This window comes from Muntiacus reevesi, chromosome 3, assembly GCF_963930625.1.
Source record: "Muntiacus reevesi chromosome 3, mMunRee1.1, whole genome shotgun sequence".
NCBI lineage: Eukaryota > Metazoa > Chordata > Mammalia > Artiodactyla > Cervidae > Muntiacus > Muntiacus reevesi.
The window spans coordinates 202,092,158-202,110,962 of NC_089251.1; the positions used below are offsets into that span (position 1 = coordinate 202,092,158).

Genomic DNA, 18,805 nt, shown 5'->3' on the forward strand with positions numbered 1-18,805 from the left:
TCAGTGCTGCTCTGGACCTGTCTCTGATCTTATGCAGACACCATACACCCATGGTTTTCTATCTTATTTTTTCATTCACTAATATGTCATAGCCATCTTTTAAAGTTAATATCCCTGGATTCATTTCACCCTTTAGTGGCTGCAAGGGATTTCATTTTATGGCATGACGTAATTTACTTCATTGATGAACTCAATTGATTCAGTTGATGAATTCAGTTACTTCATTGAATTCTAATTTTTATAAACTATTAGAAGCACATCAGTGGAAAAAAGTCTTCCTTGAATGTACTTCTTTGTATACTTTTCTTCTCTTAAAATAATTTTATTATTAAAATTAAAATAATCTTAAAATTAATCTTAAAATTTCAAGCATATAAAAATTGTGTAGTATGATAAGGTCCCATATACATCCAGTTTCAGCAGTTACCAGTGTTCTACTTTTTTTTCAATCTACACATCCATAATTGTTTTCCTCTGTCAAGAGTGTTTGAAAGCAAGTACCAGTCATAATATCACTTTATCTATGTACCTTAGTCTTCTAAGTTAGACTCACAAGCATAATAATATTAAATAAACAGAATTGATATTGATTCCTAATATCTTCTAGTATTATGCAGATTAAGATCCATGCATGATGTAAACATTAGTTGATATATCTCTTTTAAGTCTCTTAGTTTATAACCTTCCTCATCTTCTATGTATTTCATGCTAATTATTTGTTGAAGAAAACAAGTCATTTATTTGGTAGAATTTTCCAGTCTGAACTTGGCTGATGACCTCCTTATGGTGTCATTTAACTTGTTCTTGCAGACACTGTCATAACCCCGAAACTGGGAGTTAGATCTAGAGGCTTAATTCATTTGTTAAGTTGGATTCATTTAAGTTGGATGACTAAGTTTAGCCCCTGAAGTATCCATTCTAAAGCTTCTCATCAATCTTTTACCTAATGGTTTTGTCACCCCTTTATGATCACTGCCTACTTTCATTACTACATTAGGGTTTCCAAAATGATGGCCTTTAGCAACTTTTTATTTTGAGATAATTGCAGAGTCACATGCAGTTATGTGAAATAATACCAGTGATCCTTTCTGCCCCTCATCCAGTTTTCCCCAAGGGTGACATCCTGCTTCAGGGTGGTCTTATATCAGTCACATCTAGGGAATTGATGTTGATACAATCCATGGACCATATTCACGTTTCACTAGTTTTGCATCTTCCTCTGTAGGCATGTGTGCATGTGCATGTGTATTTGGTTTTAGGCAGTTTTATCACATGTGTAGATAAGTGTGGATAACACCACGGTCAAGAATTAGAAACTTTCCATCACAAGGATCTCTTTTGTTACGCTTTTATAGCCAGAGCCACCTCCTTCCCTCCTTGCTAACCCCAAGGACGCTAATTATTCTCCGTTTCTATACTTTTGTCATTACGAGAATGGCATGCAGGACTTCCCTGGTTGTCTAATGGTTAAGAGTCCGTCTTCTGATGCAGAGGGCATGGATTTGATCCCTGGTCTGGGAAGATTTCACGTGCCATAGGGCAACTAGGCCCATGTGCCCTACTGCCCCTGCTCTGCAAGAAGAGACACCGCTGCCATGGGGAGCGGCTCCCTGCTGCAGAGAGCAGCCCCCGCTTGCCCCAGCTCGGGAGGGCGCATGCGCAGCGGTGAGACCCAGGACCGCCGGAAAAGCACGCACAAAGAAGCCTGCTGTTAAGGCAGAATGCTCTGTAGTGGGACGGTGCAGTGTGACCTTCTGAGATTGCGCTTTCTTTTCAGTTTAGTTCCCTTAAGATCTGTCAAAATTGTTATGTGTGTTAGTAGTTTTTTCTTTTTTATTACCCAGTGTTTCGTGATATGAATAGACCACACTTGGTTTAACTATTCACATGTTGAAGGATGTTTGGGTTGTTTCCAGTTTTGGGTTATTAAACATGGATATACTATGAGCATTTATATGTAGATTTTTTTATGTGAACATAAGTTTTCATTTTTCTGGCATAAATGCTCAACAGTGCATTTGCTAGGTCTGTGATAAGCATGTGTTTAGTTTTATAATAAATTATCATATTCTCTTCCAGAGTGGCTGTACCATTTTGCATTTCCATCAGTAGTGAATGAAAGATTAGTTTCTCTGTACCCTCAGCAATATTTGGTGTTATCATTGTTTTTATTTTAGCCATTTTGACATTTATGTAAATGATAATTTTTAAATTCTGTCATTCCTTAAGTGCTTTTTAGCTGTCATTCTTCTTTAAAGAAGAAACTTTTCATCAGCTATTTGGTAATCTTGAAATACAAACTATAAGAATCTGATTATTTTTCTCATTTTCAGTGCCCTGTTCCCTACCTTGGTAAGCCAGTTTTCAGGAAAACAAATAAGTGCCCCTTTAGCTTCCAGAGTGACTAATTGACTTAAAAAAATATCATTATAAACTCATGGATTCTTAAATATTTGATGTGATTGTCTTCTCTGGGTAAATTAGTAGAAGGAAAATTGTCATGTCAAAAGGTAGGCAAATTTAAAATTTTGATATCAGTTATCCCACTCCTCTCCAGAAAGTCTGTCATTTAATGTTCTTGGCAAGAGTATGTAAAATGTTTATTTTTCTATATCCTTGCCAACGCTGGTGTAGCCAGCTTTTAATTTAAATGTATTTTAACAATCTGTGGCTAATCAGTTTCTTACTATTACTATTTTTCAGTTATATAGTTACCAGTAATATTGATTTAAAAATTTAGCCTATTGCTCATTGATTACCTTTATCCATGTTTCTATCAAGACATTTGTCTTATAATTTTTTTTTTTTTTTGCTATATCTGTCAACCTTTTCCTTGGTGGTTGTTGATTTTTATTTGTTTAGAAAGGTCTTTTCTACCTTAAGGTTATAAAAGTTTATACACATTTTTTGATGCTTTCCTGTGATTTTATAGTTTAGTTTAAATATTTGTTCTACATATAGTTTATTTTGTATAAGATATGAAATAAGGATCCAGAATTATCTTTTTCTAAATGTCTGACCAGTTTGCCTAATGTCATTGATTAAGGTGTCTTTTCCCCACAAATGTGAAATGCCATTTTTATACTAAATTCTTGAATCTTGAGTCTTTTCTGAGTTTTCTATTCTCTTCTACTGATTTGTCAGTCTTCAGTGTCACATAATTTATGGTACTGCGGTCTCTTCTGTCTCTCTCTCTTTTTTTTTCTTTTATGACTTTGCTAAGTTCACAAGCATTTTCTTCTAGATTAGAAATACTTGTTTTAAATCCAGACCACCATGTTATATTTTGATGGGGATTTTATTTAATTTATAGATTAATTTAGGGAGAATTATTTCTTTACAACTCTGAGCTTTCATAGTTAAGAACATGTCATTTCATTTATTCACATCTTTTTTCTTGTTTTTGAATATGTTTTGTTAATTTACCTCTAAATTATTGCTTTTGGTTTTTCTGTCCCTTCATTTGAAGGATACCTTTTAAACTTGATCAGATTCGTTTTTTAAAAAGTAGGTCAAACCTTCTGGGAAAACATCGCATTTATAATTTGTAATGCTCGCATTCCAAGCTGTCTCTTCAGTATGTCTGCCTCCCTAACTAACAACCTATATTTCCCACAGTCCTTGAGACAAATTAAATAATGGCCTCATTCTAATAGTAGCTAATATGACTTAGTTAGTATAAATTACTACAAATTTCTGATGAAGATGACAATACATTGTTGATAAAATTAGACAGTAATGCACATTTGGAGTTTTAAATTGAAAACTTCAGCTATTTAAGTACAGCATATGGGGCAGCTTTTTTTTTTTAAGTGGGAAAAACAAGCCTACAATTATAAAAGTTTCATAAGGCATACATGCGCTAGCTTGCTTGGCCTCTTATTTTTTTTTTTTTGGCTTGGCCTCTTTCGTTAGTCCGTTTACATCATGTATTTCACTGCACCTGGGAATCTTGTATCTTTGTTTGCTGCCTACATGAGCTGTCTTTATGCCCAAACTTGTTTAATCCCAAGTAGACCTTTGATAAAAGCAGCTACTATTTATTGAGATCCAACTATGTGTTGGGGCTGAGAAGTAGAGTCACTAATTAAGTTTGATCTGTCCAGCTCTGAACTCTTTAGGAATTTGGACTTCATTGTAGGGCTTCTGTCTGTGTGTGTGTGTGTGTGTGTGTGTGTGCGTGTGTGTGTACTGCATTATAGGGCTTCTGTGTGTGTGTGTGTGTGTGTGTGTGTACTGCATTATAGGGCCTCCATTGTAGGGCTTCCATCTGTGTGTGTGTGTGTGTGTGTACTGCATTATAGGGCCTCCATTGTAGGGCTTCCGTCTGTGTGTGTGTGTGTGTGTGTGTGTGTGTGTACTGCATTATAGGGCTTCTGTGTGTGTGTGTGTGTGTGTGTGTGTACTGCATTATAGGGCTTCTGTGTGTGTGTGTGTGTGTGTACTGCATTATAGGGCTTCTGTGTGTGTGTGTGTGTGTGTGTGTGTGTACTGCATTATAGGGCCTCCATTGTAGGGCTTCCGTCTGTGTGTGTGTGTGTGTCTGTACTGCATTATAGGGCTTCTGTGTGTGTGTGTGTGTGTGTGTGTGTGTGTGTGTGTGTGTGTACTGCATTATAGGGCTTCTGTGTGTATGTGTGTATGTGTGTGTGTGTACTGCATTATAGGGCTTCCGTGTGTGTGTGTGTGTGTGTGTGTGTGTGTGTGTACTGCATTATAGGGCTTCTGTGTGTGTGTGTGTGTGTGTGTGTGTGTGTGTACTGCATTATAGGGCTTCTGTGTGTGTGTGTGTGTGTGTGTGTGTGTGTACTGCATTATAGGGCTTCTGTGTGTGTGTGCGTGTGTGTGTGTGTGTGTACTGCATTATAGGGCTTCCGTGTGTGTGTGTGTATGTGTGTGTGTACTGCATTATAGGGCTTCTGTGTGTGTGTGTGTGTGTGTGTGTGTGTGTGGTGTGTTTTGGAGAGATTCTTTGTTGTTTTGGGGGCTAGGTGAGAGGAGGAAGAAATTGGTCATAATTTTCACAAACCTGTTAACACTGCCTCTAAAATACGGATGCTTTTTTCCTTTCTTTTTTAATTTATTTATGTATTTATTTGGTTGCTTCGGGTCCTAGTTGCAGCGTGCAGGATCTTCGTTGTGGTGGGGGCTATCCAGTTGTGGCTTGCAGGCTTCAGAGTGCGTGGGCTCAGTGACTGCAGCACTTAGTTGTTCCTCATCATGTGGGATCTTAGTTCCCCCACCAGGGATCACACTTGAGTCCCCTGCATTGCAAGGAATTCTTCCAATGGATTGTTTATCACTAGACCACAGGGGAAGTTCCTAGAGCCTTTATGGTATCCCTTTCTTGAGAGAGATTCTTTATTAGGTATCTCAGTAAATTTTAAATTGTAATTTTGTAGATATCTTGCTAAACTGCCATTATTTGGTAAGTTTTAGGGTCAGAGTTTTGGGGAAGCCCTGTAAAACCAGATTTAATAACAAATAGTGTAACAGCTAATATTGGAATTTCCAAAGATTTAATTTAAGCTCTCAAGCCACAAAATAAGATTATACAATGAATCCTTTATTTTAGAGGAAAAATACTATTTTTAATTCAAGACCATTTGATTAAAACTATTTGTTTAATTATAATAGTACATTATAATCACAGATTATTTTATGCATTAAAACAGCTTGAACCTTTGCTTTTTACACATAATGTGCTGTATATTCTCTCAAACTTAGTGAAATATTTGTGTAAGCGTTTTGTGATTCAAAGAAACTTTCCAGATCAAACCAGTGTGGCTTCTTTGTGTATATTATGAAATATTATGTAATATTATGAAATAGTCCAGACACACTAAAAGGCTTAAAGAATAGTAGCTATACTGTCCCTATACTTAACATCCTGCTTAAGATATAAAATGCAACCAGTATGATGGAAACACCTGTTTTACTTCTCCTTAGTAGCATAATCCTTTCTTTGCTCCAAGAATTATCTCTTTTTCAACGTAATAAAACCTGTGTTTTTGAATTTTGTGTAAATGATGTGTTATTCTGATGCTTTTGTGACTTGCTTTTTCTGCATTCACCATACTATTTCTGAGATTTCATCTGTGTTGCTGTGCATGGTTCAAGTTCATTCATTTTCACTGCTTGAAGTATTTTGTTGAATGAAAGTACCATAATTATCTATTCTCCTGCTGATGGACTTTTAGTTTTTTCCAGGTTTTGCAATTAACAAAAAATGTTAATATTGATGTTCTTTTGCAGTTCTCCTTGTGCTCACATGTGAGAGATTCCCAAGAGTACCTACATATGAATGACATTGCTGGATTGAAAGGTATATGAATCTTCAGCTATACTAAATATTGCCCAGTTGTCTCCAGAAGTAGAATCCATTTGGATGTCCACCTTAACTGATTAAACTCTCATTGTTCTGCACTCTTGCCAGCAGTAGGTATTGTCAGGCTTTTTCACTTGTCAGTTTGATGAGTAATATATAGCTCATTGTTATTTTGAATTTGTCTGATTACTGGTTAGGTTGGACATCTTATTTTATCTTATTAGCATTACAGGTTTTTTTTTTTAGTACTTGTGTATTATGGCTGAAAGTTATATGCAAAGCTGAAAGCATGAAGTAGATGCTGCTAATTAGAAATGTACCATAATTTTATTTTTAAAACGTTGGCAACTTTGCAGATTTTTTGGAGGAAATTATTTGGGGTGATTTTTTTAAAACAGTATATTATATATTAGATCATGAAATTTGGAATTAAATTGGTGGTTGAATCCTGGCTCCATTTTTTTATGACCTTGGGCATTTAGTGCAATGAATTTTTCCTCATCTTAAAATAAGTATGGTTTGGTAATAGAATTAAATCTGATAACATTAACACTGGCATGTAGGACTAGTTTAGGGTGAAATAAACATATTCAAATTAAACATACTCAAATAGTATGGACAATGGGTGATACTATGCATGCTAAGTTGCTTAAGTTGTGTCCAACTCTTTGCAGTCCTGTGGATGCTAGCCTACCAGGCTTCTCTGTCCATGGGATTTTCTAGGTAAGGATACTGGCGTGGGTTACCATGCCTTCCTCCAGGGGATCTTCCCAACCCATGGATGGACCCCTGAATCTCTTTCGTCTCTTGCATCGTCAGGTGAATTCTTCACCACCAGCACCACCTGGGAAGCTTGGGTAATACTATGATGCATGATTAAATCAGTTCTGAAATCTGGCAGCATTTGTGAAATGAAAATGCACCCCAATAGCTGATGCTAATGTAAGTGAACTTCCTCTCAGGGCCAAATGAGACTGGTGGTGTAGCACAGCAGAGCAGTAACGTGTGCAGCCCCACTTCTCCACATACACCCACACTCCCGAGTCGGTGTTCATCTTCTGTACCTTGTCAGTTTTCTGCCTGTCAGAACATCAGTGACTGTGGTTAAGCTGTCCAGGATCACAGTGGGTAGGTGGGAGCGACCTCGGGACCCTTTGGTTGTCCTGGAATCTGGCCCTTTCGTTGTCTGGGAACTCTGTCGTTAACTGTGCAGTGTGGGAGAGATGGGCTGGGTGCCTGAGAGCTGATGGAGGAAATGCAGGCTGGTGGATAATTATGAGTTGATGTTATTATCCCTTGCCACAGGAGTTTCTGCACATGGCTTCCGAAGATGTGACCATTACAGTTCGCCTCATTCGTTCATTTGAGCATCGCAATTTCAGACCTGTAGTATATCATGGAGTTCATTTGGACCAAACTGTAAAGGATTTTATAGTATTTCTAAAGCAAGGTATGAGATGTTTCAGCCACTTTTTTTTTCTAGTGTTTCAACAAGGAGTAGTTGAGTATTAGAGTGAAGTAATCTTTTAAAAGCACTTTGAAAGATATTAATCTGTGTTCTAAGCCAAGAGTGAGGGTTGCTCCTGCTCTGGGCCTTGTTATCAGCAGTATCTCTCCAAGGCTTATTTAGCAACAGGTGTGCCTTCCTCAGGGATTGTCATTATCATGTTTGACTTCTTTTTTTTTTTTAATTAAAAAGAACTTAAGATCTCCGATTGCTCATGACAAATGGCTTTATGTATTTGGAGGCTCGTTAACAAGAGAAGGTAGTGTTACCTGGCTGAGCAGAGGGCATCCTGGGGAGCATGGCAGGAAGGTAGCAGGCCTCTGTCTGTGCAGCCAGGAGATGACGAGCGCATCTGGTCGTGTGGGCACAGAGTGACGACCGCCTCACTGGTGTAGTGTATCATTCCAAGCTCGGCATACCTCAGGTGTGAATGTAGTTTTCATTTAGATAGGTCCTTGGTGGGTTTCTCTCCTCTGGTCTTAATTACAGAAGTGTTCCAATCATCAACATTTGATGAAACATCTAGAATAAGCTTTTATTGCTTTAATTGAATTGCAATTTATATATGGTGTAATGTACAGATCTTAGTATACAGTTCTGTGAATTTTGGCAGATGTCGTACTTTATATCCAACTTAACTTTTTTCAGCTGACATAATTTGAGACAGAGAAGTTGTGAAAACTCCTAAAAGCTCTTCACACAGGTTCCCCAAATGTCAACATTTTGTTACATTTATTTTTCTCCCTCCTCCTCCTCCCCAATTCGTTTCTTACTCTTCCACTTCATTTTGCTCTCTGAACCATTTACAAGTGTGTTGCAGACATGATTCCCTTTTACCTCTAAATATTTCAGTGTATATTTTCCAAAAACAGGGAATTTGCTTATATAACTGTAGTTCCAGTAATGAAAATCAGAAACTTAACATTGAAACAGTGCTATCTCTTCAAGAAAACTAGAGATACCAAGGGAACATTTCATGCAAAGATGGGCTCAATAAAGGACAGAAATGGTATGGACCTAACAGAAGCAGAAGATATTAAGAAGAGGTGGCAAGAGTACACAGAAGAACTGTACAAAAAAGATCTTTACAACCCAGATAATCATGAAGGTGTGATCACTCACCTAGAGCCGGACATCATGGAATGTGAAGTCAGGTGGGCCTTAGGAAGCATCACTATGAACGAAGCTAGTGGAAGCAATGGAATTCCAGTTGAGCTATTTCAAATCCTAAAAGATGATGCTGTGAAAGTGCTGCACTCAATATGCCAGCAGATTTGGAGAACTCAGCAGTGGCTACAGGACTGGAAAGGGTCAGAGGATGGGATGGTTGGATGGCATCACCGATTCAATGGACATGAGTTTGAGTAAATTCTGGGAGGCCTGGCGTGCTCCAGTCTGTGTGGTCGTAGAGTCGGACACGACTGAGTGACTGAACTGAACTGAACTGAAGGTGATAGCTGCCAGGTTTCTCTACTGTAAATTTTGATTGTACTTGAAAAGTAACTTGTTAGGGATACGCTCTGAGATTACGTGAATGTCCTGTTACTTCCCAATCTTCCATCTGCTAGTTTAGCATTAATTGATGATTCTTGCCTGAATCAGTTATGATGTTTGGCAAATGGTGATTCTTCTTATTCCATCGTTCCTTTTACATATATTAGTTGTTTTTCTACAGTACAGAAGAGCTTCTTACCCTACCCCCCATTCCTACTCCTGCCCCATTTATTTAATCTTTGGTTTATATCATTGTGGACTCAAGGATTCTTACTTTAGTCAGAGGATTATAATTCTTTATTTTTATTTTATTTTGATGCTCTAATCTTCCTCATTTGGGCTGGGGGTAGCCAAAAACACTACTCAGAATTGCCAATGGAAGACAATAAAGGACTCCTGAATGAAGAAATTAATTCAGATTAAAGGAGCTGAATTAACATATGTCCTTGGATTTTCTCTAGTTACGGAAAGAAAGGACATGGCCCCGTGTCCTTTTAACATGTCCACTCTGTTCTTTGAGCACCTCCTTACTTTTTGATCTAAGAGGTTCCAGATGTGTCTTGTTCTTTCCCTGCCCCAGCCCTGGGATCAGTCATTTCTCTGAGAAGCTGTGATTGCATTACTGGAGAATGTTATTGGGAAACCACAAACTTGGTTTATATGTGTGCAATGTAAGTGTACATAGTTAACTTTTAAAAATGTAGTGAATTCTTGACATTTTTCCTTCCTGGTGGACTTTGTAAAATTTCTAAACTCTTCTCCCTTACTTTTTCTTTGTTTTCATCTAATTCGAGTGGTTTTGCTGCTCTGTGTTACTTGCCTAAGAAGAAAGCGTGGTGTATTAACTCAGAGAAGACAGGCTAGTTACTCTACCTGTTAGGGGGAGATTGAGAGCTGGTACTAAGATATTGCCAATGACAGAGTGTCCTGTTTTTGAAAGGCTATCATCAAAAGTATATTCAGATTTTGAAAGAGAAACAAATCCCTATTTTTTTTATTTTGAAATCTTTGTGTGTATCATAGGTTACAGTGTTTCTTAGTGTTACTGCGGTAAGTGTCTGGTGTTCTTGGTACAGAGCAGGATAGATCCTCTGAAGCCCTTGAGAACAAGATGTAATCTTCAGGCTACTCCAGTGCCAAGGGAAGATATATTCTCCCCAGGGTCACTGTGTTCTTTTCCTTCCCAAGTACCGCAGAATTGCTCCCCATTAGAGCAGTGGTGTGGATCACTGCAAACGCTCAGCACAGCCTACTCACATCTTTCACCTGTTACTTGTTTCTATTAATATTGTGCATGTGGGAAGTGTGTTCCACTGATTAAAAGATAAACTTTGGGCTTCCTGTTTGAGCTGTGTGCCCTGTGCCTGTCTTTGTCCTCTGATTTGAGGTACGGTGGAACTCTGCAAAGTTCGTGAATTTACCTTTTATGAACTGTGTACATAACAAAGACCAAATAGCTTATTACTGAGGAATTTTTGAACTAATTTGTGCTAAGAGCTTTACGTAGATTTTCTCGTTTCATCCTCACAGCATTCTTCTAAATTAGGAACTGTTATTATCTCCATTTTGCAGATGAAGAAACTGAAGAACAGAGAGAGAAGTCGAGATGCTTGCCTGAGATTACATGGCAAAAACTAGGCAAAGCTGCAGTCCAACCCTTGCAGTTTAGCTATACAATCATGTACTCCTAAACAGTACTCTCAGTTGCCTCTTTATTCTTCTCTATTGCCTTGCTTGCTTAAATAGAATCTCTGAAACAAATGGATTTGCTTAGAGTCAAAAGTCTTTGAATTTAGTTCATCATGCTCTACTGTTTTATTTTTAGTTGAAGTATAGTTGATTTACCGTGTTTCAGGTATATAACAAACAGATTACACACTTACATATTCTTTTTCAGATTCTTTTCCATTATAGGTTATTATAAGTTATTGAATATAGTTAGTTCGTTGTGCTATACAGTAGTCCTTGTTGTTTAAATTTTATACATAGTAGTGTGTATCTGTTAATTTCAAATTTCCGATTTATCCTTCCCACTCTTTCCCTTTGATAACCATAATTTTATTTTCTATGTCTGCGAGTCTATTTTTGTTTTGTAAATAAGTTCATTTGCTTTATAGTTTTAGATTCCACAGATAAGTGATGTCATATAATATTTGTCTTTCTGTGTCCGACTTCACTTCATTTAGGAAGATAATGTCTAGGTTCTTCCATGTTGTTGCAAATGGCCCTACTTTGCTCTTTTACATGGTGAGTAATATCCCATTGTATGTGTATACCACATCTTCTCTGTCCATTCCTCTGATGATGGACATTTCGGTTGCTTCCATGTCTTGGTTTTGTAAATGGTGCTGCAGTGAACATTTCAATTAAGAGTTTTTGTCTTTTTTGGATATGTGCCCAGGAGTGGGATTCCCAGATCATATGGTAACTCTAGTTTTAGTTTTTTACGGAGCTTCCATCCTGCTCTCCATAGTGACTGCAGCAATTTATATTCCCACCAACAGTGTAGGAGGGTCCTGTTTTCTCCACACACTCTCCAGCATTTATTATTTGTAGACTTTTAAAAAATATTTTCATTTATATATTTACTTGGCTGCACCAGGTCTTAGTCTCTGGGCATGTGGGATCTAGTTCCCTAACCAGGATTGAAGCCTGGCCCCCTGTCCTGGGCACACAGGGTCTTGACCACTGGACGCCAGGGGAGTCGCCTATTTGTAGACTCTGAGGGTGGCCATTCTGACTGGTCTGAGGCCTGGTCTGATCTCATTATAGTTTTGATTTGCGTTTATCTAATAATTAGCAATGTTGAGCATCTTTTCATGTTCCTGTTGGCCTTGCTTTAGTTTTGAACACCGAAAGCTGGAAGGATGCTTGACATCATGGCATAGAGAATTTTGTATACAAACCGAATGTTCATTGTGGTGAATGACTTTTTGGAGTTATTTTAGATGCCTTCTTGCCTTTCCAGTTGTCTTTTTGATAAATCACTTATTCCTTCCATAGCTTAACTTGGTCCTTCCCATAATTGTCTGTTTCTCCCTCAACCAAGAAACTTTGGTTAAATTTGATCCATTCTGCCTTGAGGATCATTGAACCACTATATCATGCCATTAAAATCTAAAGTTGTATAAATATAACAAGTGTAGTGGGTATAAACTAGCAATTATAAATAAGTGTAAATATAATAATACATAAGATTGTATCCATATATAAGCATATAAATATAATAAAACAAATTTATTATTAACATACGGAAAATGGATATTGATCAGATATTTTGATCACAGAGGTACCATGTATTACTTTATATAGATGACAAATTTTCAGACTAATATACAAACCAATTATCTAGACTATACTACATTTTAATTATTTGTTGATCTGGCATTTTAATACTTTGCAATACTTTAGATTTGGGTTCTGAATGTAAAATCATTTTGTCTATTAAATAAAGAAAAGCTGTGGCGATTTTATCCAGACTTCCAATTGAGAACTCAATTCTTTATACCCCCCTTACTCCTGGTGAATTGTTACTTTGTAGAGCAGTCTGTTCTGTTGGGTGACTACTAGAATAGTTAGAAAGATTTTCCTTATCTTTTTAATCTTTATTTATTTGTTTATATCTAATTCTTCCCTCCACAGTTTCCCCTATTATTAACATATTAGTATGCTGCATTTGTTGCAGTTAAAGAACCAATATTGACGCATTATTAAATACAGTCCATAGTTGATTCAGGTTTCCTTAGTTTGTAGTGATGTCCTTTTTCTGCTCCAAGACCCCAGCCAGGATACTACATTACATCTAGTTGACATGTCTCTCTGGGCTCTGTGAACTGTGGCAGTTTCTCAGATTTTCCTTGTTTGAGGACTTCGACAGTTTTAGGGAGTACTGATCAGGCTTGTTGTAGGATATCCCTCTATTGGAATGTGTTTGATGGTTTTTCTCATGATCTGTCATGATTTTTCTCAGTCTGACCTTCCCCCTGTTTTTATAAAGTTTATTGAAACACAGCCACACCCATTTATTTACATATTATATGTACTGCTTTTGTGTTTCAGGGGCACTTACATAGTTGTGCCAGAAACCATGTGGTTCACAAAAACTAAAATATTTTTTACTGATCTTTACAGAAATAGTTTGCTGATCCCTAATGTTGGTGATTCCTCCTCATTGCATCATATCAGGAAGCACTTGGTTATTGGTAGTATTTATGAACTTACTGGATCAGCCGTTTATTAGAGAAGGATGAAACGGAGGAATGGCCAGAGGGAAAATATGCATAGGACAAAGCGTGGGGAAAGGGGATGGCGCTTCCATGCCCTCCTGGAGTGCAGCATTCTCCCTGATATCACCGTGAGTTCACCAGCCTGGAAGCTCTCGTGATAGATGTTTAAGTCATTTGGTGAAGATGCTATCTACTAGATTTCTCTGTTGTAAACATCTTTCCAACTAATAAATAGTTGAGACCATATGTGTATGTTGTTTCCAATAGTTTTAGCATCTATTTTGTTTTTAAATTAATTGTTAAATTTTTTGGCCACGCCAAAACAGTTCCTCAACTAGAGATCGAATTTGTGCCCCCTGTATTGGAAGCCTGGAGTTTTAACCACAGGACTGCCAGGGAAGTCCCGGTTTTAGTATCTATTGATGATCTTTACCCAAATCTCTGGTAGTTGCAGTAACTGGGATTTTTTTTCTAACTCTGTGACTCCTTCTATGTTTATTGTCTAGCATTTTTTCTGTAAAGAGGCCCTCCCCTGGTGCCCCTCTTATTTAGAGAGGAACAGGATAATTTTATAGTAGCACCACCACGGAAGATACCAGCTTTAGTCCTACCCTTCTTAGTGTGGCAGATGGAAGTTGGGAGGGCTAGATTCTAGTCCTGGCTCTTGACACTTTGGGCTGATCGACTGCCTTCTTGGGACCTCAGTGCTCTAACCTGCTGATTAAAGGGATTAAATGATGCATTTTTACTCATGTCTATTTTTGAGCACCTGCCATGTGCCAGGTACTCTGTTAGGTTTTGGCAACATGATGAAGGAAATAGGCTGTCGTCCCCACTCTCAGGGAACCAGTATTTATTAACATATAATGTGCCAGGCACTGTCCTAGGTTTTGGAAAGACAGGCCATTGTGTCTTAATCTTTAGGAATTTATGAATTAGTAGAGAAGAGAGACCAAACTAAGGAAACAAAGCTCTAAAATTGTAAAAAATGTTATGAATGGAGGAATATGAGAGGAGACCCCTCTTTTAGTAGGGCTGTCCAGGAAGGCCTCTTTGTGGAGGTGACAGCTGAGCTGAGATCCACAGATAGAAGGGAAAAACGGGCTCCTTTCATCTCTGTCATAGTCTCTCCTCTCAGAAGCCCAGACTGAAGCTAAGGTGGTGATTCAGTGTCTTGACTGTAGACATCTCTAAATGAGAATAGTTTCGTGGCACTGTACCTTAGTCCTTTCTTCAGGGAGTTTTGCTGTCTAGTTTAGGAAATACAAATGGCAATAAATTAAACAGATTTATTTCTTCTTTCTGATATTTAGTTAATACCTCTTTGGCCTATAATTCAAAAGTGAGAAGCAAAAGATAAAATGAAGTTCTGTCTCTGCTAAGGCTAAAACAGAGGTTTCAGATGGAGGTTGGGCGGGTGAATGTGGACTCGACAGACAGGTTTCCTTTGGCCTACAGCATTTTTTTTTTTTTTTTCTTTTTTGGCTGCATAGGCTCTTTGTTGCTGCGCGTAGGATCTTCATTGTGGCACGTGGGCTTGTTGCCCTGTGGCATGTCTTGCCTGGCAAATCCCATGGAGAGAGGAGCCTGGAGGGATACAGTCCATGGGGTTGCAAGAGTAGGATATGACTGAGGGACTCAACCACCACCAATGTGGGGATCTTAGTTCCCCAATCAGGAACCGAACCTGTGTCCCCTGCATTGGAAGGCGAATTCTTAACCACTGGATCACCAGGGAAGTCCCTGCCTACAGTATTTTAAAAGTGAATACAATCCACCCAGCCCCCCCAGCCCACCCCAGACTTAGTGTTCCCGTTTAAATCTTCAGGTGACCAATTGGAATGAAGGGACTGCACCTCCTTTAATGGGGCGCTTGCTCGTTCCTCACGGCCCTCTCCTGATTGCCCAGCCTCACTCAGTCCTGTAGTCTGGTCAGCCTCCTGTGCTTGTGTTTGTCTAAGAATCATCTCAGCAGGCTTTCATTTTGAGTCTAAATGTGCTTGGGACTGGCCGGCCGTGAGTCTGATCTACGGGTGTGGGGCTGGGTGATTCTGGCATGTGGCAGGTGAGATCAAGCCCTAACTGTGAGCACACCTCTGTTAAAGGATTCACAGGGAGGGTGCCCTCTCAAGAGTGGGGACTTGTCGCAGCAACTTCTTCTTTGCCCTGTCCCTGGAATACTTGGTAGTGGGTACTTTAAATGCTTGTAACATAAACGAATAAATCATATTTTAATTTTGGTATTTATTTAGGCTTTAAAATTTGGGCTTTCCTGGTGACTCAGTGGTAGAGAATCTGCCTGCAATGCAAGAGATGTGGGTTTAATCCCTGGATCAGGAAGATACCCTGGAGAAGGGAATGGCTACCGACTCCAGTATTCTTGCCTGCAGAATTCCATGGACACAGCAGCTTCGTAGGCTACAGTCCATGGGGTTGCAAAGGAGTCGGACAAAACTTAGCAACTAACACTTTTCACTTTCACTGACCTTTAAAAGGTTAAATGTACTTAAGCACTTTTCCTAATTCATATGTGTAGGTTTTTAAAAAAGTTTTCTTCGGTAACACATTCCTGGTTTTTAAGATGAATGTGTAAAAAGGAATACAGTGAAAAGTCTCCTTCCCACTTCTGTTTTTTATCTGACCAGTGCATCATGCTCTCTCCCATGGAAGTGTAAACAAGAGCAGATACATATTCTTATTTTTCCTCTCTTTTTTCCAAAAGGTAGTGTACTAAAAATAATGCTCTGCCTTAGGCCTCCTTTGCTCTTAAAAAAATTTTTTTTTAATTTATTTAATTTTTGGCTGTATTAGGTCTTTGTTGCTGCGCACAGGCTTTCTCTGGCTGCGGCCCGTGGGGGCTGCTCTCTGGTTGCTGAGCACAGACTTCCACTGTGGTGGCTTCTCTTGTTAAGGCGCGCCAGGCTCTAGAGCGTGGGTCCAGTAGCTGTGGCGCACAGGCTTGCTTGCTCTGTGGCGTGTGGGATCTTCTGGACCAGGGGTGGGACCCACGTTCTCTGCACTGGCAGGCAGATTCTTACCCACTTGGACCCCCAGGGAGATCTGCTTCCTTTACTCTTGGCGTGTCTTGAAGATCTTATCATATTAGTAAAGAGCTTCTCTTTCTTTTTTGGTTGTTTTACTGGTTGTTGAAAAATATGTTTAATTGTTTGGACATATTATAGTTTATTTAGGAAGTCCCCTCATTGAAAGACACCTGGATTTTCCCAGGCATTTGCTATTGCAAACAGTGCTACAGTTAGTACCTTTGTTTAAGTCATTTCACACACACACACACACACACACACACACACACACACACACAAGTGTGCAAAGTATATTTCTATGGTGAATTCTCCAAGTGGAATTGTTAGGTCAATGCATATGTAATTCAGATATATGTTACTTAATCTCCCTCTGTAAGGGTAGTAGTTTAATTAATTATTAATTAAAACTAATACTAGTGTTTGAAAACACTGTTTTAAAAAAATTTTACTGTTTTCTTTGATGAGTTAGAGTAGTTACATTATAGGTTATATGAATTTTGGTAAGAGTGATAAGATTTTTCTAGATCATTGGTTTCTACTACTGACCCCAAGAGATTCTCAGATTCATATGCTAAATGAACATCAACTATATAATAATGTTTCACACAAATGTACTATGTATTTCAAGTGTATGTAGATGCTATTGTATAATAAAATGCAAATTCTCTTAACAGTATGACTATTTGAATATTTTATAATAAAAATACTCTTTATCTTACAGATATCCCTTTGAGGACCAGCCTCCCACCACCATTCAGAAATTATAAATATGGTAACCAATTTTTCTTATTCTTTTAAAACATATAATTTCACATTAGTTTTATTTTGAAATGAATTTAAATTTGGTTTTCAAAAATGAGTTTGCAATCTGTATATAAAAACCAATGTGGAAGTTATTTAAAAATATAGGAATTCTAGTATATCATTAAAGTATACACTACTTGTGTCATCAAGTTGCGTATTTATGAGGAATAGCATGTTTGGAAAACTGAAGTGAATTTCTTTGTCAGGTAATCAGATAAAGGAGAAATGATTAAAGACTCGGAGTTAAAAGAAGCGATTGAGCATTTTAGACGTCAATAACTTGAGTGTGTTGGCTTCCCTGGTGCCCCAGCGGTACAGAATTTACCTGCCAACGTAGGAGCTGCTGCGGCTGCTGCTAAGTTGCCTCAGTCGTGTCCGACTCTGTGCGACCCCAGAGACGGCAGCCCACCAGGCTCCTCCATCCATAGGATTTTCCAGGCAAGAGTACTGGAGTGGATTGCCTGTTGCCTTCTCCAGCCAACGCAGGAGAGGCAGGTTCAATCCTTGGGTCAGGAAGATTTCCTGGAGAAGGAAATGGCAACCTACACTGGTATTCTTGCCTGGGAAACCCCATGGACAGAGGAGCCTGGTAGTCCATAGGGTTGAAAAAGAGTCGGATTCTACTTAGTGAATAAACAACAACAGCGACAACTTGAGCGTGTTACATAGTAATTTTATATGTTGCAGTCATTGACTTTAAAATGTAGTAATAAGTCAAGAAGCTAGGTGTCATTATTCATTATAAAGATGGTACAGTTATTAACCTTCAGGATAGTGACACTCACCAAACTTTGGATTTGAGACTTCACTTGAGAATTACAATGCACCTAATAAATATTTCTGTTAATTGGTGCAGACATTTTAAAGCATAAATTTTTAATTACCCTAGATCATTTCTGGAGTGTTTTTTCATTCTGCTGCCATTTGGTAGAGCAACTTTTGACATAAAATACTTTGAAATCACAGTCTTCACCGTGTGTATGCATTTTAATATCCAGAGACTAATTGTGAGGTCACAAGGGGTAGTCAAGCAGAAGTTAAAGGCACTGAGTCAAAAGTACTTTGATTTATTGGACTTAAAGAATTTACATACTAAATACTGAATAAGAGAAAGGAATGAAAAACATGATGAAGTAAATGTGAAACTTTTCAGTTCTGTCTTTCACGGCTTTCAAAGTGTCAAGCCTTGAAATACAACCTTAAACTTGAATCTGCCTACAGACGCCACTTCAAATTAGCATAGTTACATGTGGGTTCCCTTTTTGCATGCTGTGGATGTGTATTCAAACTTGTGTTCCATGGAAATTATTTTGAAAGATAAGTTTTAGATAATGAAATTATCAAAATATCTGGCTGCTAATCATCATGATGGTAAATAATGTATTCCTTCAATTTTTCCCTT

At 38.3% G+C, this 18,805-nt stretch overlaps 1 protein-coding gene across 12 annotated transcripts in view; it reads left to right on the plus strand.

The window, feature by feature from the left end:
• C3H2orf76 (chromosome 3 C2orf76 homolog) overlaps positions 1-18,805 on the plus strand; it is a 95,464-nt gene that overhangs the window by 52,220 nt on the left and 24,439 nt on the right. For 4 of the 12 annotated variants that reach the window (XM_065931400.1, XM_065931388.1, XM_065931397.1 and 1 more), the window contains 2 exons: positions 6,256-6,325; positions 17,321-17,371. In XM_065931400.1, coding sequence (XP_065787472.1) covers positions 6,301-6,325; positions 17,321-17,371 — 76 coding nt within the window. In that variant the 5' untranslated portion in view covers positions 6,256-6,300. Of the gene's footprint in view, positions 1-6,255; positions 6,326-7,002; positions 7,052-7,147; positions 7,271-7,290; positions 7,457-7,633; positions 7,779-17,320; positions 17,372-18,805 lie in introns of those variants that run through there. The other 8 variants (XM_065931391.1, XM_065931389.1, XM_065931390.1 and 5 more) reach the window with 5 other exon arrangements.